Source organism: Chaetodon auriga, chromosome 6 (genome assembly GCF_051107435.1).
Source record: "Chaetodon auriga isolate fChaAug3 chromosome 6, fChaAug3.hap1, whole genome shotgun sequence".
Taxonomy (NCBI): Eukaryota; Metazoa; Chordata; class Actinopteri; order Chaetodontiformes; family Chaetodontidae; genus Chaetodon; species Chaetodon auriga.
In genome coordinates, this window is record NC_135079.1 from 26562575 (window position 1) to 26583995 (window position 21421).

The 21421-nt window shown below is 42.9% G+C and overlaps 2 protein-coding genes across 2 annotated transcripts; both read right to left on the reverse strand.

The window, feature by feature from the left end:
- Positions 1-247: 247 nt before the first annotated feature.
- On the reverse strand, positions 248-12895 carry mmp15a (matrix metallopeptidase 15a). Its single transcript, XM_076733864.1, has 10 exons — positions 12595-12895; positions 11201-11349; positions 9801-9923; positions 9395-9711; positions 8476-8637; positions 4801-5228; positions 4482-4620; positions 2850-3000; positions 2598-2713; positions 248-1062 (listed from the first exon to the last, which is right to left on the reverse strand). Exons 1-10 carry the CDS (start codon positions 12706-12708, stop codon positions 584-586), a joined length of 2178 nt encoding a protein of 725 aa, XP_076589979.1. The 5' UTR covers positions 12709-12895; the 3' UTR covers positions 248-583.
- Positions 12896-14142: 1247 nt separating this feature from the next.
- On the reverse strand, positions 14143-17554 carry zpd (zona pellucida glycoprotein d). Its single transcript, XM_076733846.1, has 10 exons — positions 17395-17554; positions 17199-17250; positions 17010-17117; positions 16091-16299; positions 15805-15962; positions 15326-15440; positions 15091-15218; positions 14808-14991; positions 14467-14572; positions 14143-14319 (listed from the first exon to the last, which is right to left on the reverse strand). Exons 1-10 carry the CDS (start codon positions 17413-17415, stop codon positions 14198-14200), a joined length of 1203 nt encoding a protein of 400 aa, XP_076589961.1. The 5' UTR covers positions 17416-17554; the 3' UTR covers positions 14143-14197.
- Positions 17555-21421: the final 3867 nt, after the last annotated feature.

Here is a 21421-nt window from a genome sequence, read left to right on the forward strand (position 1 = left end):
AAATAAAGAAAAATGTCAAGATTGGCTAAGGCACCATAGTCAAACACATGTAGGACTTGTTCATATGAATGCAGTATTTGTATACTTAATGTATGTGCATTATCAACTTTGTCTGCATTTGTACTACAAATGGATCATCTACCACTCCTCAGTGGATGTACAGAATTAAACTAGTAGAAATGGACATTCCTAGTGTGTCATGTGTCTTCTACAGTACACATTTGATGGCTGGCAAAATGTTTTTTTTATGTTGTGATGGAATAAATGTGATTATTTAAAGAATTAGAGGTACTTTTACAGATATTTGGATCTCAAAAAGGGAGGCACAGGAGAAAGACTTTGAGGCCAGTAGAGGGAAACTGTAGTTCCACAGGCGCCGACTTTAACCACTTTTGTATTATTTCACATAAGCAATAAAAGTTCTCACAATGAATGGGGCCCAAGACGGTGACTCATCCTCGGCTTTCTTAGACTAGTACTGTGTCAAACCTTCTTTCCACCATGCCATAAGTAAACTCTGTGAGGGCAACGACTGTGCCAGGCAAATGATGAATACCCGTTCTATCTCTTCTAATTCTGTACCTCACACCCAGTCCTGCAGCGAACGTTTGCAGTGCACCAAGGCCCTCGGTGTCTCTTTGTTCTGAAGAGTCCTGAGGATGGCGTAGATTAGGATGAGGATGCACAGGATGAGCACCAGAGGGACAATCACCATGATCAGGGTCATGACCTTTGATTCATTGTCAGCCACCGTCACGACCACGTTCACCTCTTTGTCCTCCTCTTCCTCTGTGCCGTCAGGCTGAGAGGTCTGGTCTTCCTCTGGATTTGTGTCTTTGTCCCGGCCCCTGTCCGGCTCTTTATGCTCATCTTTGCCTCGGTCTGAAGGCTTGACTGGTTTGTCTTTTGGTTCCTGGTCAGTGTCTGGGTCGGGCTGTGGGTCAGGGGCTCCCACACAGCCCATGAAGTCCTTCAGGATGGAGCGAGGGTACCCTTTGTCTGCTTCTGTTTTACGATTGTCAAACCTCCAGTAATTGGTGCCTTTGTAGAAATAGGTGTAAGCTGCATGAGAGACAGTAAGAGTTAGCCAACTCATGTGCAATGGAGTACTATGTGAATATAGAGTAGAATAGGTACAGTGTTGATATTTGGTGCCCAGGCTCATGACTCCCTGCTGTACTGTACAGCTATTTCCTTGTGAGGAGTGACAAAAATAACTTTCAATTAGGGGAAGGTAGATTGCTAATTACACCACTATGATTGACAGGATGCATTTGATATGTGTGCCATGTGAGTGTATGGCTGGCAGACTGGAGCTGAACCAGCACAAAGGTTTTATTTTCTTATTTCTAAAGTGAATACAATTGTGTTTTGCTTTTGATCCTCTCCCGTATGTATTCAGTCCTATTTTCAAAGGAATAGTTAAACATTTTGGGAATTGAGCTTACTCACTTTCTTGGTGAGAGTTAGATGAGAAGACTGATACCACTCATATCTGTACAGTAATTGTGATGCTACCACCAGCAGCCAGCTTTAAGCTTATCTCAGCATAAAGACTGGAAACAGGTGCTAACAGCTAGTCTGGCTCTGTCTAAAGGTTAAAAACTACCTACCAGCATCTCTAATGCTTAAACAAGTCAATTTGTATAAAAGCTAAAGTCTACAACTGAAAATTAACAGTTTATAGGGTGTTACTGTGTCAGACTACTTCTTGAGCAACTGCCAGGCAACCAGCAGAGATTTGTCAGGTATGAAGTTTTTATGTTTTTGTTTCTATACAAACTGAAAAAATGAGATGTGACATGAGGTCGTGGTAGGTGGATATTTGTTCCATTTGGACACAACCAGACTAGCTGTTTCCCCCACTTCCAGTCTTTATGCTAAGATAAGGTGATTGTCTCTTGGTTGTAGCTTTGTATTCACTGTATAATTGAAAAAATGTCAAACTATTCCTTTAACACTTACGGAGAAGAAGTGTCACGCTAACTGGAGAACAGCGTAGCCTCTCTGTTTAGTTAATGATTCTTTCAGTACTTCAGTTATTTCGATTGAATTTGATGATGTATGAAAGTATGAAACCAAACCCAAAAAAACTGATATATGTGTACTGATCCTTCAATTTGTCATTTCATTTGTAAAGACTCCCTCATCCACCATTTGTTTCGACATGGGAAATGGGAAACCAGGCTTGCAGAGACATTAGAGCAGTTTGGGTGGAGATGAGATTGGACTGTTACAGAGTGCATTTAGCAGCTCTGCCACAAATCTAATTTCCAAAGGAAGGACGGGCCAACCCTCAAACCAGAGCTCTCATTTCTCCCTTCTCTCTCGCTCTCTCTCTCCCTCATCCCCTCACTCTTCTCTCTGCTCACTCCAGCCTACCTAGTCTCTAATGTAATTTTTTTTCCCTCCCTGTCTCTTACACACCCCATTTCACCCCTGTAACCTTTCATTCTTTCTTTCCTTCCACTTCACTTCACTCATGCTGTTCTCCCACTTTCAAGGATGTATATACAGCTTTTGGAGTCTGTTATAATTCCCACAAACAGAACCTTCAAATAAGGGCTGTATATGCTTTATTTAAAATCATTATTTACCAGCATCATCACTGAGGAAGGCTCCTTTAGGTGAGTGAGGGATCCTGCCCCATCTGCTGTTTGGCTTGGGGAAGTCACGGTCTGTAGTCCGGGTCTCCTCATTGTATCGCCAGTATCTGCACACAGAGAGTAAGACGTGCAAAGACGTGGGGAGATTCATACAATGTAGAAAACCCTTTTCAGATATGAACATTATTATCAAATGTGTTCAAATCTCACTGCATGTATCCATGAGTGTGTGATATACTATACCTGTCTCCAGAGAAGAAGTATGTGTATCCGTTGGGTTCCCACCAGATTGCTGTGTCTATCTTGTGTGCAGGAACTCCTTGTCCATACTCATGCAAGGGCTGTGGGTAACCTGGCAGTACATCAGCCTCCCTGAACACCCAGTATCTATCATCTGCAGGGACAAAACGATATGTATTTCTATAAAGAGAAAGTAACATCTCCAGTACAATCTTCCAGCACAGGTAATGTTTGTTACCCGGATAAGAGAAGGGAAATATGAGGGGAAAGCATTGAGGGAGAGAAGGGAGAAAAGCAGTGGCAGCATATGGCATTTTTCATGGGGTTTATTCATTCCAGAGGAAAAGTAGAAAGGACAGGCAAGGTAGAAATGGTAGGCACAACACTTATTTTCCAAGATTTCCAATGCAGCAGCCAATTTCTTCTCTGAATCTAACCTTTGGGCACACTTTTCAGCCACTTTCCACATCCACTGCCAGGGCACTGCTGCAGTGTGACATAGTAGACTAAGTTATAACAGCTAAGTTTGCGCACTGGGGCTTTTATTAATTGGTGCACACTTATTTTGAAATGATGTTTCAACATTTTCAACTGATGTTTTGTCTACTACAGTGCTTAAATCATTTCGGATTCATATGGTCAACATCTCTGCAGGTTTGGATGCATATACTGTACTATGCAAGGACTGTTTGAGCAGAGTAGAATCAACTTATTCAGCTTGTCTTAACCTAACCCTAACCCTAACCCTCACCCGTCCCTCTCAGTGATGTCAACAAAAAGCAAGAACAATGACAACAACAGAAATCACCATTAACAGGAACGTTCTATGGATGTTAATGACAGTAAATCTGTGATCAAAAGCCCAGAAAATCCTCAAAATGCATGACAAATCATAAAAGGGCCTGACTGTAACAGTAAAACCTCTGCAGCTGTTAACACGTGGAGCAGTGCGCAGCAGAGAAGGCTGATGCAATCCTCTACCTCTCTCATGAGGCCTTTTGGGGCTCAGCTGGAGCTGAGTCTTACTGGGCCAGCAACGGCTGCCACACTGCACAGACCTCTTTTGAGACACCAAATGAAATCAGCAATACACATTAATAGACACAAACTCTGTGAGGCAGTTATACACACATGCAAAGACTCATTCTCAACACTCTATCTGCAGCCATGTTTCAACAGTAAATCGTTTGGCTGGAGGACTTCTTTACTTCTTACGTAACTTCTAGCATTTTAAATATTTCTGTGTGTGTGTGTGTGTGTCTGTCAGATAGGGAGAGTTATAGCTGTGTTGAATTATTACCATATCCTTGTAAATCACATTGTGTGAGAGAAAATCTGCTGACTTTGCACTGTTTCCTTTCAGTCTGAAGAATTCAAATCAAAGCACAGATCACATTTGTGTTTCACTCCCCATTTTGTGTTTATAGAACACACTCTTAAATAGCTCCACATTGGCTTCAGCTTCGCTTGGGGAAAAGCCGCTGAGAAAAATTGAGGAAACTAAGCAGATGTTGGTTAAACTGTATACAAGTTCAGCATAAAAGCTTTGACGTAACACACTACAGTCTGTGGAGCATGTGGGTGCTGTGCACACAAAATGACAGGTTTTATTGGTTATAAGCAGCCTTGACATACCTTTAAAGAAGACAAATTTGCCATCATGGCGCTCATAGGCAGCATCAATGTCACTAGGCAGGCCGATCCAGAAGACAGATATCGGCATCGGGTAGTTATCCAAGACCCGGTTCCTCCGCACACGCCAGAACCAGCGACCCTGAACAAGCAAGCAAAATAATCATGCTTATCTTTCATCAAAATGATTTACTGTTGGCTTCCCCTGGCATGACTTGAAGGTCTTTTTGACTGTAAGCAGGCTTGTGTTAGTTGATAGATTTCCTAATGTAAAAACACCAGTGACCACTGACAGTTGGTTCAATGATTCTGAACTTCTCACCTTGAAAACAAACATCTCCCCCCTCAGCATGGTCACTGTGTCAAAGTCTCCATCACAGATATTTGGGGCCTGGTGGTCTGGCTGCTTGGGAGGTCGGGGAGGAGCAGGGGGCGGAGGAGGAGGAGGAGGAGGGAGGTTATCTTTTCTAATGCTTGGGGTGACAGGTTCAGGTTCTGGGCTAGGCTGGGAATCAGTGGGGACGGAGGTGGGGAGGACAGGAGGTGACGTAGGACTGGGGCTCGGCTCCGGCCGGGCTGGTGGATCCCGGCTGGCGTCTGTCGGGTCGGGTGATGCAGGTGGGGGGTCGGTGAGAGGAGTGAAGGTGGGTTCATCTTCAAGAGAAGAAGTGGGGGTGGGTAAGTCATCATTGGGTTCATCGTCAGGGGCAGGAGGAGAGGTGGGTGGAGCATCAGTGATGACAGGAGGACCTGACGAAAAGATGAAGAGCTTGGCCTCAGAACAAGAGAGAAAAACTTCTTTTTCCTCTCGTGTTTTCACATAAAATGCAAATGAAGCTTCCATCTGAGATTAAATAAATTCCTCCCGCCTGCCTGTGTGGCATCAGCCATCAATAACTTCTTTTATACTCTCTCTCTTTCCCTTCACAATATCCTCTCTAATTCTCCCTCACACAAAGAAATGTAATTTTCCATTTTGTGCAGCAGCTATAAGCTCATTTGATGGGCTGCTCTTTTGGAAAAATCAGTCCTGCTGGTTGCTAAGAGGAGAAAACACACAGATGCAGCCATTATGTAATGTGTAACGACAGCTGATGGGCTTGAAGATGTATTGAGTTACACTGAGCCATAAATATTGCTAGGAATATATGAAGGCTGATGCTGGACAGTGACTCAGCTATCAGCATGTGGAGAAATTCAGCGTGTGCAGCCTTTTAACCTGCAATGAAGTCTGCAGCCAGCGAAGTCTCTGTTTGTTTCTAAGGCTCTGCTTTTTACCAGTCTTAAAACAATGCTAGAGGCTACATGACAGTTAGTTAACTCTTAGTTTTATATGGTAATTTCTCAATTTATGCAATCCGTTTATTTGAAATTCTGTGTCTTACTTTCCTTTCACACATGATGGACCTCTTAGTTTAGAGCCTTGAAAAACTCAAACTGATGCCTGTTAATCGGCTATTTGCATCAGAGGACAAACAGGGACCGTTACCAGCTGCCCAGAGTGCAACTGTGTTTACGAAGGGAACAGCTTTGCAAAATGAAAGCCCCTGTGCGCTGGCAGGCAGTTCTGTTGATGTTACCAAATTACAGTTCTAACTTAAAGCTGCATTAATTGATTTGTTTTTGTCACTTGAAAGCAGCAGAGCAAGCAGTAAACACAATACTGACATATTATCACCTTATAAAGCCACCATGGACAGACATGGAGCAACGTCAGCATTCATTTGAAGTTGTGTTTCTGGCCACCTAATGGGTGTATGTCCAATATTCACCCTCTTTATGCTGTAAATCTGTTTGGGTTTCAACAAAGGGAGGGGAATAAGCTCTATTATCATTAGCTGTTAAAAGCCTTCTTTGAAAAGATGTCATGAGAGTGAACCAAAACAGAACAGTCACGGCCTGTCAGAGGCCAAAATGCTCAGTAGAGCTGAGAGGAACTGCAGTGACACCTTTCAAATTACACATAGTGATTTGATCCATTGTTAAAAAACTAAAAATATGGATCATCACTACTGCATGGATCAGTAAACTAATACAGAGGTTTACTTTATCCTTCTATCCTTCCCTTTTTGTTTCATGCTACACGTGAACACACAGACTTACAGTAATATTAAGTGGATTTGAATATCAACTATCTTAACACTTTGAATTACTCGTGTTTCATTTCACAGTCAGTTTGTAATATAAGAGACCACCTTTTACAGCAAGAGGCAAAGTAAGTAATGAATGTTTGAACTGAGCCTGCTCATTGTCAGCAGCTGGTAAGACTGTCACCAAAATAAAATAAAGTCAACAGATGAGTCGCTCGAGAGGACAAACTGAGTCGGGAGGCAGACAACTGCTGCTCTCCTGCATAAATCCTCTACAAAGAAACCCAAATGTTTATTTTTATCAACAAAGTTTATGCTGTGTTAATCTCTATTTAAACTCCTCAAGTCCTTTTTCTCATCCAATCAGAGCTTTCCTCGAGCTCAATCCTTAAGATCTGTTTAGTAAAGTAAACTCCTGTATAAGTTCTGTCAAAACATTTGCCATACAGTATTTACAGCACAAAACCTACAAGATTCTTCACATCTAGTTTGTGAAAACTGTAGTTTACTGTGGTGCAGATGTCTAGTGTAGGCGTATCAATAGGCCAGAATAGTGTGGGTATGGAAAGATTTGGGGCTTGCTGGGCAAACTAAAACCATAGACAACATTCCCAAACTGAATCTGATTTTTTTTTTTTTGTATCTCTTGTGCGTTACGAGAAGAGTGACCAGGACAAAACAATCTACAGAAAAAGAAATGCACGAAAAAAGGAAAACATGAACCTTGTTTTTGTCTCAAGCAAAATAAAATCACAAGTCACTCATTCGGTGTAAATAATGTCTATAATGAATTTATGTCTGCAGTATGAGACAAATGAGGATTTTGTCCTGTAATTACAGCTCTTATTACAGGGCTACAGTAGAAACACACCAACACACACAAACAGTACTCTAACGCACACACAAGGTTTTTTGTAACTAACACACATGCGCGCGCGCACACACACACACACACACACACACACACACATACACAAAAATATGTCATCTGTCAAGTAACAATGTAATCCATTCATGCAGGGAAAGCATGAGAGCATCATAACGGCATGCATGACAAGCTGTTTGAGCAGACTTTCACTGGTGTTGAGTGTGTCTGTGTGCATATGCACAGAGCTTCTTTCCAAGGCTTCTTGTCTTCTTTTGACAAAGGTCCAGATGTGATACGAGTGTGATATAACCTCAAATTACAGCTAATGCGCTGCACGTCAACCCCACAGTGACTTCAAAGCCGAAGCAGTTCGAGTATTAAGCCAAAACATCAAAAGCATGGAGTTCACAGTTTTGTTCATGTGTCCCCTTACGTGTACATTCAGTTTAGATTTTAATCAGTATAGCCAAAGCTGAGTTGTGGACATTAGCTAAATATCATCTGCTGTCTTTCAGTGTCCTGTTTTTCATCTTAATGAAAGCTTAGCTTTGCTCACACACTGTGAGCTTTATATCACAGTATTTGTATTTAGAAAGTGCTGTTTCACTGGCAGCCCTGCAATCGGCTGGCGACCCATCCAGGGTGTACCCTGCCTCTCGCCCATTGCCAGCTGGGATAGGCCCCGAAAGGGATACGCGGGTATAGAAGATGAATGAATGAATGAATGTTTCACTGGCAATAGAGACTGAAGTCAATATAAAACCTGTCTATGTGAATCCAGTCCAGTCCCACTATTCGTTTCGTGTCATAATATTTTCACATCATCTCTTTTTGCGAATACAGACCTCTGACATGTCTCTTTGCAGTCTGCAGATAATGAGATCTTTGCAACGGCTCATGAGTAGAATACTGCCATTAAACTACTCACTCAGCCTCCAGTCATTACGTCCAAATTCTGCAGGTAAATTTAAATAACTGCACTGTGGAAGACATACATAGTGCTTTAAACGGGTGTATCAGTATGGTGTTTGCTTCTCACCGTATATGTACTGTATTCCTTTGATGTCATCCTCATGTAGTGTGAAGTTGTGTGTATGGATCCACTGGTAGAAAGGAGCCATTATGGCACTGGGGTTATCTGAGTGCTCCAGGCCCAAAGCATGACCAAGCTCATGCACCGCCACCAGGAAGAGGTCTACACCTACAAGCCAGACAGTGACACACATACAGTATGTACAGTACATAACAATATGGAACTTAGATCATGTGAAATAACATCATTTTCAAACGTCATTTACATTAAAATCACATTTAATTTGAGAAACTGCAAACTGATCAAAGACACTGTAAGAGGTCATGCTGTGCTCGTCATACTGAAACACACAGTCACCTATCTTCTACAGTGCTCACTGAAAACCACTTTAAGAGTTTTCATTCTTCTGTGGAACTACCTGAATGGTCTACTTCCCAAGACAGAGTTCATTAGCAGCTTTTGAAAAAGTAGTCCCTACACTCAAACATTACAAGTGATCACACAACCACAGCTACTGATACTTAGAACATTAAGTACCATGTAAATCCCATCTAAATGAATCAAGGGGGAACCGTGCAGCATTGATCCATGAGCATCTGTTGTCCATGTGATACTCTCTTGTACTGTTGCAGTAAAACTTTCAACTCCATTTTCAAGTCATGGCAACGCTATAAGGATATTGTTTACTAAGCCCAAGCAGAGGAAAACATTTTGATTAAATCAAGCTCATAAATCATTCTAACAAGTTAATCAGCTGGCTAGATTTTATTAACGTCATAGTGAAGAAATCTAATTCTTTGTTACTGACGTGTAGCCGGTGACCAGGAGAGACAAGACCACCCATAACCAGCTAATGGTTGGAGTGATTCTCCCTCTACCAGGAAGTCACAGGTTCAATCCCCACAAGAAAAATAAACCCACACACCTTCTGGGTTTTGGTTGTCCAGCGTCCACGGCTCATCAGCATCAAAGTGTGTATCCCCACCTACTCCCGGTCCGGGGTAGAAGGCATGGGCCAGTGACCCACCCTCGCCATCAAACAATGACATATCACCATGGAAACCAGAGGCAAACAACAACAGAATGTCAGCAAGCACCGCCTGGCTGCTGTTGATGTTGATTTGAGCAGGTAACTCCTCAAAGGTGAGCGGTGTGACCCGTCTCCACACATCAAAGGCCTTGCGGATTGCACTGAATGTGCGCTCCTCGCCCAGTGAGGAGGGGATGAGCTGGTTCAATATACTGCAGCCAGGAGAGAAAACATGTTAGAGCGGGTACGTTCAATATTCTGCTTTACTGTTGTCTAGTTTTCACATTTCAGTGCTATGAACCTGTAGGTGATGTGGTCTTTATCCCACTGCTGTCCAGTGAGAGCGTAACGTTTCTTCCTTGCACCATCATCAATGTCCACCGCCTTTCTGTCTGGGAGGCCACAGCGAGGTCGATGCATGGCCCTGCACGGCCAAACACACACACACACACACACACACACACACACACACACACACACACACACACACGGAGCATGTTAAAACTGTAAGCTGCAAAATCGTGGCTGCAGAATTTCCTCAGTTCTACAAAATGCAGTTTGTACAGGTTGAATAATGACCTTTTTCTCATGGCCATCAACTCAACCTCTATACTGTACTTTACTTTTTTTTTTTATATATAAATTCTAGACTATAGTTGAAAGGGATTTTTCTGAGCTAGGTCTCAAACGGTGCAGCATACAGTATTGAACACCCTCTTCAGGACTAATCTCTGAAAAGAACTTAACCACAAGGAAAAAGCTGACTTTGCATTTTGGGAAATACTCACACATAAGATTTATACCACTCTCATATCTGTACAGTAAATATGAGGCTACTTAGCTTAGCTTAGCTTAGCACAAACACTGGAAACAGAGGGAAACAGCTAGTCTGTCTCTGTCCAAAGGTACAAACAACCTGTCAATATGTCTTTTTGCACTTTTGATTTTGTACAGGTTAAAAACACGAGGCACTGTGTGTTTATCAGGTGTTGGTATGCAGATTTTGTTTCCTTGCCACAGAGCCAAGCAAGCTGTTCCCCATTTATGCTGAGCAAAGCATACCAGCATACAGACATTGGAGTGGTATCAAACTTCTCATCTAACTCTCTGCGAGAAAGGGAATTTCTTAAACTGTCAAACTATTTCTTTAAGACCTTTGTGTTACATACATACAGCATACACTCACACTGAACATGCACATGAAGGTCAGAGTTAATGTGAGGATATGACACAACAGCTTGATGAGCCTCATCAGTCAGGATGTGATATGAGTGAAATGAAACTGTAATTCAAATCTTATCGCCATAAAAAGTTATTAAAAGCTGGCACTGTTTCAGCAGCCACTGGTAATTATTATTATTGTGTGATGGGGAAAAGCCAGTCCTCTGACACTAATTGCTTCAGGGTGAGTGGTTGCTGAGGTTTGCTGTCCAGAATTCTCAAATGACAGACGGAGATTTGTGGCCATCCAACATTCCATCTATACCATAGAATGCATAAAAAATGTGAAACTTTTAACAATGCAAAAAATGAAAATATAACTAATAAATAAATAATCCCTACATGCTATAAAACATCCCTCAAGCACCGGGATTCAGCTTGTAGTCAGTGCACACCAATGATGAAGTAATGTTGCACGTCTTTGAGAAAAAAAACGTCCTGGAGAATAAAAGCACAGCTTCAAAACAATCTGGAGCTTACGTGACAGTAGCAGGGTTCATCTCTCCAGTCACCTCCAGGCCATAGAAGCGCTGCATGTCGCTGATGGCTTTGGACAGAATCTGAGCTGACTGCATAGTGGACATCTGTCTGCTGGCCTGGGACAGGTAGCCGAACTTACGAAGCCATGCCTGTTGAGGAGAAAGGGGAGTCACTTTTGCTGAGTCTAGCCTGGGAAAAGCTACTGAACACACGTGCCTGTGTTTGTGTGTGCCATGCATGGTGTATGCTGTATATGCATATGACAGCTTCGACTGGTACGGAGGCACTGTTATGCTAATCCAGGAACAAGTCACTGTCTAATGAGTGGAGAGAGCATCTGAGGAGTTAAAAGAAAAGAGAAAGTAGAGATAGAAACCAGATGGCTTCCATTAACATTACAACATTCCTGCTCTCTCATTCCTGCGCCTTCTCCTCACTGACAGCCAAGATGAGGAGAGGAGAGGAAGAAGTGGAAACAGGAACACTAAAAGGACAATAATTAAACTGTATAGCACTACTGTAGTACACAAGATACACAAAATTCTGCATGTGTGTACTTCAAATGATGGTAAAGCACCATCTGGCTTACAGTCTAGTGACACATCCTGAATTTTCCCTCTTTCTTTCATGTTTGCTGACATTGAAATTGAGCGTGTAAAGCCACGTAGCCAGGCAAACAGGATGATGGGTCCTGGGGGAAAAATCTCTGTCAAGTTTGAAGTTTTGCCCTTTAAAAAGCCTCAACAGCACAGCTCAAAAACAACACCACAGGGCCTGCTCACACAGCTGGATCATGGGACTCACACCTTCATGCACGTACAGCATGAACACAGGCCAGGGGCGAAACACACACATGCAACACACAAACTCAGATGTACACTCAGAGGAAGAAATCCTCAGGTAATGTCTGCATGACATGACGAATCCCATCCAATGCAATGAGAGAATAGGTGTGTTAACATCAGCACCTGAAGATCATGAAAGAAGCAAAATCTCTTCCACAGCAGGGCTGATAATCAACATTCTGACATTATCATATAGATCACAGCATGGAACACAAACACAAATGGCTGCCAGAAGAAGAATACTGACATTCATCACCATGAAGCTTTTCTGAGCAGAGCAGAGACACTTACTAACACTACTGTGGAGCTGTAAGCTGATGGAGGGATATCTGAACTATTCTAACCTCCATCTGTCTGGAACTGGTGTACTAACAGTTAAAGAATGATTGGATCTTATCAAACTACACTAAACTGCACACAGAATCCCCTCAGAATTTACAGCAATATTCTGACATCTGTGAATTCACATATTTACAAACACCAAGACGGAGTGGTGTGGCCCTCTTCGGGGAGCCTGGCGTGGACTCTGACCCACAGTCGTGACTGTACCTCAGCACTGAAGCCCTCTTCCTCTGGGACATTTGCCGCTGTGCTGCACAGAATCAGGGACAGTAACGACGATAACGTGATGATGATCTGAGTCCAGGGATGTTTGGATGCCATCTTCTTCTTCGTGTGCTGCTGTGTTCCCCAAATGGACGGAGTTGTGGAGTGATGAAGATGACAGAAAACAGCCGAACAAGTTTCTCCGGCAGGCAGGAGTACAGGTGCTGGAAGATTTATTCTCTTCTCTTACATTTAATCACAACGCTTCGCAACTAGTGACCTCTCTGGTCACTATGGAGTTGGCACATCAGAAATAACAAAGTATAAAACGCAAACAAAGGCGCATTTACGAAGCATCGGAACAAACATGAATCAAGAGCAGCTGCTAATCCATTCCCGGTGGTAGGCAGTCCGATTTGAGCGGAGCCAGCAGCCTCATGGCTCATCCAAGTGTTCATACAGCAGCTTCTTTCATGCAAACAGCGAACACTGCAGCCAGCGGCCAAACCAGCTAGACCTTGCCCCCTTCCCGACGTCCACAATGGCTGATCAGCAGCACGGAGCACAGTGTAAGTCCTGCAACAAGTCCCGGTCCACCTCCGGCGAACAAAAGCGTCCGGAGTCCAGAAATTAGCACACGGAAAGAGTCTCTGAAGTTACGCAGTTTCTGAACTTGCTGCAAAATACTACACACACACACACACACACACACACAAAAAAAAACAACCTTCAGAAACTCAAGTGCAAGGCTCTCAAATTTCACCTGCACTGTTTGAGCCAATGGAGCTCTGCGGCTTAAAACTCGGAACGGAAAGGCGTCGGGCAAATATTTGTAACACCGCCATCAAACAGCTGTGTATCTGATAAAAGATTCGTAATGATTTCATATGAAGAGAGGGCCCTCCTCCCTGCTGATACACCAGACCCCATCTCAGACCCAGAGCAGGCAGCGGTCAGTGCGCCATCTGCTGCTCAACTACAGCTGCTGCTCCACAGACCACTCAAACACGAAGAGGCCAGATTTATCTGATGAGCGGAGACAGCTGATTCAGCATCTTCTCTACAGAAAAATTAACATTTTGTTTTAACATGTGCATGAACAATGACAGCGTTTACTTCAGCTCGTTTAAAAAAGACCAGAGATCTTTCATTTTGACCTGACATGGCACGGCACAGCATGGCACAGGTGGAACTGAAACCAGGAACCACAGCTCACTTTACTGAAGTGTGACAGAGAGCCAGCATGTACAATGACCAGCACAGCAGAAGTGCAACTGGATTGCAGTCTTCATCACAGACCTTCAGCACACTCACTCCAGAACAAAACGGGTCATTCCAACATGAAGCTTACCCAGCAACTTTAAGGAATTTAAAAAACGTGCTGTTATGTTTGACACTTGAATTCTGCACCATGTCATGGGTAAAGGACACATTTCCCTATAACTGGTCATATTTCTGCCCAGCTTAAACCTTAGCTCCCTGACCCTGCTGGGACACAACACTTGTTTGGGGACTCATGACAGGAATAAAACAAATGAACTCTTGTGTTTTATGGGTTTATTCTATTGACATTTTATTCAACCTGCTGATAGCAGCGATGCTATTGTCAGTGCTCCTCCATTTGTGTGAGCCTCCTGCTGCCTGCCTTGGCCACAGTGATGAGGATGATGAAGAAGAAGCCCACGGTCCAGACAGCAGCTACAGGCAGCACCACCATTGTCAGTATGCCTGAAACAAACACCAAAAAGAAAAAAAAAAAATCTCACTTCCAGTGAGGCCTGCAGGGAAAACTAAAGACAACTGGAAGGTCCAACACAGCATTAACTCTCTGATGATACAGGGGCAGGAGACAGAGACAAAGACGCAGGAGCTTACTGGACTGAGGTCTGTCTGGCATTTCTATCCTGATGGGTCCATATGACAGCAGGCCCTGGGTTGGGTCTGCTCTCACTGCTTCTCTCTTACTGATTGAATTACAGTTCTGTCCAGAAATAAAAACAAGAGAAATGAGAGACTGCAAAGTGAAGCCATCAAAGCAAAGACAATAAATCCTAGAAATGATACACATTCCTTTCATGGGTAAGTAGCTATTTTCTGTTAACTTTCACTGTATGTTCTCTGAGACTTGATCTTAAGACAGATATAGAAACAAATATGAGGCCTAATGTCACATAAGTCTCTCAAGACTACTAAGCATAACAGTAAGACGAGCTCACAGGCATGCAGGACTTGTGGTCGTCGGGCTCACACAGCTGTACACTGCAGTGCAGATAGAGGTCGTGAGGTTCAGCTGTGAAGCGAAACATGTCAAAACTGTAGCGAATGGTGGAGCTTTCTCCGTTACGGCCAGACTGTCCCGCGGTCATGTTAAGAAAGGAAACAGTTTGGTCGTTCACACACCTGGAGAAAGAGATGGAAATGAGTAGGAATGAGAAAAGTGGAGTTCACAGTAAAAGGACAAAGCTGAGATGAAATGTGGATATCAAGAGCTGTTCCAACCCGTTCAGAAGCAGAGAGTGAAAGGATCCCTCCTCAGTGTTCGGCTGGGGAGACTGTGTGGCCCAACACTCATTAATGCGGAGCAGGAAGAAATCTGCAGGCTCTATGACCCTCACCTCCACGTACACCTGGACTCATTTTCAGAAGTTATTTCAAAACAATCTTGGAAATGATACCAACAAAAACACAGAACTGGTTAATATTTGGTTCAGCTGGTCGATGAACGTTGACTGACCTTGTCTCGGAGTTCAATAGTGGGGGCACTAGTGTAGGTCTGCGTGTAGGACTGGTCTGTGTACAACATCATCTGTATCGTGGCATCAAGTTCATCCACACGCATCACCGTCTCACTGTCCGTGAGCAGAGAAGAGGAAAGGCAGCACACAGTTTGTTTGGTGACTTTGAGCACACTGGAGCAGCAATTTCTATCTGTGCTAAATGTTTTCAGATTGCAGTGCACACAGTAAAATCAATTTCAGGAGGTCATCAAGGAGCTTTCTGGTTTGAGACAGCCCCTCAAATTTGCTAAAGAACATCATTTGGGAATCCTTGTCACAGAAGCATGCACATGAACGGAAAACATTTCTCCTTTACACGTTTCAGTACATTCTCTGAAATGGTTAAATGGACAGGAGAAATTCTCTAACAATCAGGGCATTGCCAGTATAAACAGCATTCATGCCATGAGTCTCTTAATTCAGCATCCCTCCTTACCTGGAGAAGGGGACAACTGGGAAAGGCAGGCTGACTGTCCTGGTGTATGGATACACGCATCTGTAGTCCATCTTAATGACAGGATTTCTGATGATGTTTCCAATAACCTGAGGGTCTGACAATAGACTCAGGGAATATGCGATGTGAGTGAAGTTTTTCTGTGTGAAGGGGAAAAAGAAGAAAAAGCATGACTGACAAGGATAACTGTTCAGATGGCCTTTTTTATGGTGACATAAAGTGACAGGTCTGTGCTTGGCATTTCAAGTATCTGCTGCTCCTCTTGTACCTCCAGCGGTTTGCCTCCACAGGTTACATATTTGTCTTTAGATATCTTGGACACGAAGTACGACACACCATTGATGGCCGCTCTCTGACCACGACAAGATTTGTTGGGCAAATGCACGGACTCCAGTGGCACATTGTGATACTTGAAGAAATCTTCTATCACTCTGATTGCAATGTAGTTTTTGCCACACACAACTTTAATGTGTGCATCTGTAAAATAAATAGAAAAAAAAAACAAAAGTTAAACAAAAGTAGGTGTGTAACTTAAGGGAGTGTTTGAGATCCATGAGCGGGGAAATGTACAGTTATGAAAACAACAACAACAACAACAACCAAGCTCAGATGAGTGAACAAACTGTCATGGTCTGCAGGCAATTCAACTGCATGTGTCAAAATCTACCAAAGGGGCACTCCACACATGGTGGTCAGTACCTGTCCTGTGGAGCACAGTGCTGCTGCTCAGCCTCCCTGGAGGGGAAAATAACCCCGATGATGACCTAAATGTTATTTATCATCTTATTTCCCAGGTTTGGGGACTAAAAATGTACAGTTGTACAGAAAGGCTGCATTCCAAACGGGAGCATGAAAGATGTGGCCATGAAAGGTTAAATGAAATGATACACTACTGGTTGAATTGTGGGAAGTGTAGGATTCAATGTGTCTGGAGCCGGACCCTCACTTAGGACTAATCACCAACATATCTGGACCCTTTTGCATCACTTTTGTCCATTTATTTTTCACCTATACCTTACAAATCCTTTTTAAAACTGTTCTCTTTGATTACTTGATAGAATATTTCGTTTTTTTTATGGTGATGGGCGTCCCAAAGCCCCTTTTGTGACATAATAATACTTCAAACGGGTAGAGTCAATAATAGGAAACATACCGTCAGCACAGAATAAATAAGAAATGTGCCTTACCTTTGTCACACTGGTCTCCATAATATCCAGTGGCGCACTTGCAGCTTCTTTGGTCCTTGGACAGAACACATCTTGTGCGGTCAGTGCAGTGTCCCACACTGCATGTTCCTGCACAGTGAAGGAAGAACTCTTAATACTTTCCCAAGCTCCAAATACACTTCACACTTTTATACAAGTGGACGTCTTTACCCTGAACACTGTGGCGCGTGACGCCGAGGAGAAGCACGAGGAGCAGGCTCAGCTGGGGGTGAAGAAAGAACATGAATGAAGTTTAACTGTGGAAAGTGCTGAATGATTGTTCTCCGTCTAACTGCGCTGGTTCCTCAGCTTAGCCTTCATCTAGCTTCACATCACATCAGTAACACTCTTCATTCTTTACACTCACCTTCAAGCCCACTAAGATCATTGCTGTTGGCTACTGGTTTCGCGTTGCTTCAAAATGGGCTTTAAGCAAGTCTGGTTTATAAATGCGATATTTTCCGTCTGTTCTCTGTCGTCGTCGTTTTCACTCTACTGCTCTCCAATTATGAACACCTGTTGATTGGCTGGCTGTGTGCTGCTGAGGCGCATTAAAATTCGACCATTCTCCCACAGGAGATTGAATCCCTCCATTTATACATTTTATTTCTACCTGAAATTAATTAACTTTCAGTTAATTGTGGTCATTGGTGACCTGGAACTATTTCAGTCATCACACTGTGCACCCAAAGGAGTCACTGTGCTGAATCTTCACAGGTGACAGCAGCGAGTTCACTTACACAGCCTGTTCTGCCTCGTTTCATCAAGTCTTGACTTAAATAAACATGAAATCTCCACTAGATGTCACTATTGTTGATACAAAGTGGGTTCAGTGCAGTGACAGTTAACCCCATCACCACTTTCAACATGTGAAATAACTCTACAAGCAACGTGACTGTCAGGAATTATGAAGCGCAAATCTTCACTACAGTAAAAACTAAAACTCAATACTCATCACAGATGGGGATGACAGGAAGTACAGAGAACTGAACCAGGACTTGGTTTGGACTGCAGCTGGTGGAACTCGCTCCGGAACAATGCAGGGAAAACCAAAGAGCTGGTGTTGGATTTCCACTGATGCAAACACTGTTTGCCTACACCAGTGAACATCCAGGGAACAGACACTGAGACAGTGGAGTCTTACAAGGGCCTGGGTGTTCATCTGAGTAACAAAATGGACTGAACTGACAATGCAAATGCACTGTAAGAAAAGCCAGAGCAGACTGTATGTGCTGTGGTGGCACCAGCCATCTTCTATGGAGTGGTCTGCTGTGGCAGTGACATCTCGACACTGACAGCACTGGGCAGCTCCTTCAGTGACAGGCAGCTTCACCCGCAGTGTGTGGAGGGGAGATACTGCAGGCCCTTCCCTCCTGCTGCTATCAGACTTTACAATCAACACTGCTCCAAGTAGACTACACACACCAAAACTGACAACTCATGTACAATATCACTCTATACTTAATTGTGCAATATCAATATTCCTTTGTGCAATAAAAGTTAACTCAACCATTGCATTGTCCTTCTTATATTAATTTATTATATTGTTTACTTATTTATTATATCTTGCTTTTTTTCTTACTGATGCTCCTATAACAGTGCAAATTTGCCTGCTGTGGTATCAATAACCGATGATCTTATTAAAAGATTTTGTGATTGAAGGAACAGAAATCAGGTTTTTGGTGTCAGCAGGTCACAACAGTGGGAGGCTGTGCCATGATGGGTCTGTGGTAGGAAACTAGCATCTCATGGGAAATCACAAGTGGGTCACTGTATTTTCCTACAGTGCCAGCTCAGCACGCCTGAGGCTGGACTCCATATTCTCAAGACATTTGGGTGCAGACCATCTGTTTCTGATGGGACAAATCACAGCCAGAATAAGTTTTTGATGAGGGAAGCAGCATGATTGATGAGGCAGGCTTGCAGCAGTCCATCTCTGGTGGCAGATCAGATGGCCAGAGATACTAATATGTGTTGTATTTTTCTTCAAAACTGGGATAAATCTGTCTTGAAAACAGGGACTTCAGTCAGACATGACTGATGTTCTACCAGTGAAGAGTCATGGACAATGATTGCTATCTGTTTTCATACTTTAAATATTTGTCATATATAGTTTAACAATCTATGCCAAAGCTGAAAGTTGTGTGAACTGAAGTAGGTGAAACCTGGAAAAGGCAAAAAGTTTTCCGACCAATTTTTCCAACATTTTCAAATACACGTGACATGTCATGTTTTTTTTGTTTTTTTTTTAAATCCTAATGGCTGCCCTACTGAACTGTGCATGAGGTCAGTAAGATGCTGAGGCAGACGATAGAAGACTTACAGAAGACTTTGCAGTTGAATATCAGCCAGCTTTAGATTCTGTCTTAAAATATAATCTTTGATTCTTTAGAAATCTGGTGTCTGTTTGAAATACTCCACTGTCTGCGAGTGGATTTAATTAGCATATCAAACAGTTAAATTGCTCCATGGAAACCTCAAGACACACATTTGACCTTGCTCTTACCCAGTGAATTTTATTTTACTGATCATTAAGATCATTTTCTTTTGATGTCTAGTTTTTTGTCTTTGAAATTAAAATGAGCTATAAATTGTTATTGTAGTGTGTCACTACAACCTCAAGTTCACACATACCCAAACAGCAACAGAACAAATCTACAGAGAAGATATTAGTAATATTATTTATTAACAGACCAAGAGAGAAAGACTTTACAAACTTGTGGAGATGGATTTAGAAAAGAAACTGACATGGGTGGAAAATTCATGAAGTCAGCACAGAACATTCACGTCAGAACCAAGCATCAGTATCCATTTACAGCCCATCTTAGTTTTATAGTAGGAGCATGTATTCATGTAAATATAAGACATTTGTTCTCGCAGCCCTTGCATCATCTCCCTGAGCAGCATCATGTGGTGGTTCTTTGTCTCGTCGGCAGTGGTGCGGTGCTACCCTGGTGTTGTGAAATAGCCGGCTTATAGGAGGTGTCTGTCATCGGCCTGATTCACAACACCAGCTGCAGCACCCACACCTGAGAGGAAGGTGCTGCTGCTCTGCTGCTGGACATATTAAAAGACACACACACAAAGGTTGTACAAAAACCACACGAAGAGGAACAACTCATTCCATCTACTTAAGCCTGAAGACGTCATCAGCCATTGCGAGTGATTTGATCTGATTTTAGGATATGTATTGTATATGCCAGGAGATTTGCAGTTTGCCAGACATATTAAGTGTTGGAGGGCAGTGGTGTGTCTCTGCTTTTCGCATTGGGTAGAAATACAACAGCATGGCTCAGCTCTGTCTGTGGCCGTGAATGAACTCAATATCTCTGCAGTTATGCAGAGCAGCCAAGACAGAATGAGCCTCCATCTGTGTTCTCTCAGGCCAGACTGAAGGACACAGAGTGTGGGCCACAAATCTAACAGAGGGGATGATGGGTGATTGTTTCTGAAAATGTGCATGAGTTTGGTGGTGAGTAAACCTCAGCTGAAATCAGGTTTTGTTGCTAAAACGGACTGATTTTCTTAGACAATGTGTAAAACTCACTCCTTTTTCATGCAACAAAATATTGTGTAAAACTATGTGATTGATCAGAATGTGTTGCCACTTGTGTCAAAAAAAAAAAAGGGTCCTCCCTTCCGTTACCCCAGAAATCACCCCTCTGATACAGAGACAGACTGAAATTTCCCTGCAGTCCTGTAGTCGAGTTCAAGCCGACCAACCATCTGCCAGGGGACAGGACGTGCCACAGATCTGCACTACAGCCCGTGGAAGCAACATGGCTACGTCCTGCAACACTCAGGATCGGGAAAAGTGGGCATATGAAAAAATGACAATCCTCAATTACATCTCAACACTTAACTCTGTGGACAGGTGAGTTCCTGAGGTCTCAGACAATGGCAGGAGTTTACTGTTAGATCATTTTGACCCCGTTGCTTACCAGAGTACAAATAATCAAATGCAAAATCACAAAGACCTTTCAAGACCCTTCAAAACAGCTGTGACACACATTGTGTGTTCAAGTCTATGAAAAGTTAAACCTTTTCATGAGATGTTGTATAAGAAGTTCACTCTCTGGACACGTGCCAGTCCACAGCGTAGAGGAGCAAAACATCTGTCCAGAGTTAATGATTAAGTGTTCGAAAGGCAGAATAAATCCACCAATGCAACAACATGGATGGAGAAAAGAAGCTGCAACAGCTGCACAGCAGTGTGAAGGAGGGTAGAATTGAAAACAAAACAAGTGAATTTGTCACTGACAGTTGTCCTTCAGCACTCTATCTTACAATTAACATCAAAGGCTTGACGAGCTGGTCTGCACATGCAACAACTACTGTGAAAAAAAGAAAAAGTGAGGGAAAGTAAAAGTGATGGACAATGAAGTGATACAAAA

Bases quoted from the DNA above. Each gene is read 5' to 3' on its own strand.
- mmp15a (XM_076733864.1), bottom strand. From the start codon at position 12,708: ATGGCATCCAAACATCCCTGGACTCAGATCATCATCACGTTATCGTCG. The intron at 11,350-12,594 runs GTACAGTCACGA...TCTCCTCAACAG, and splicing joins AAGAGGGCTTCAGTGCTGAG to GCATGGCTTCGTAAGTTCGG. The intron at 3,001-4,481 runs GTATGTCAAGGC...TTGTCCCTGCAG, and splicing joins CAAATTTGTCTTCTTTAAAG to ATGATAGATACTGGGTGTTC.
- zpd (XM_076733846.1), bottom strand. From the start codon at position 17,415: ATGATCTTAGTGGGCTTGAAG. The intron at 16,300-17,009 runs GTAAGGCACATT...TTTATTTTACAG, and splicing joins TGGAGACCAGTGTGACAAAG to ATGCACACATTAAAGTTGTG. The intron at 14,992-15,090 runs GTTGGAACAGCT...CTCTTTCTCCAG, and splicing joins CACTCTCTGCTTCTGAACGG to GTGTGTGAACGACCAAACTG.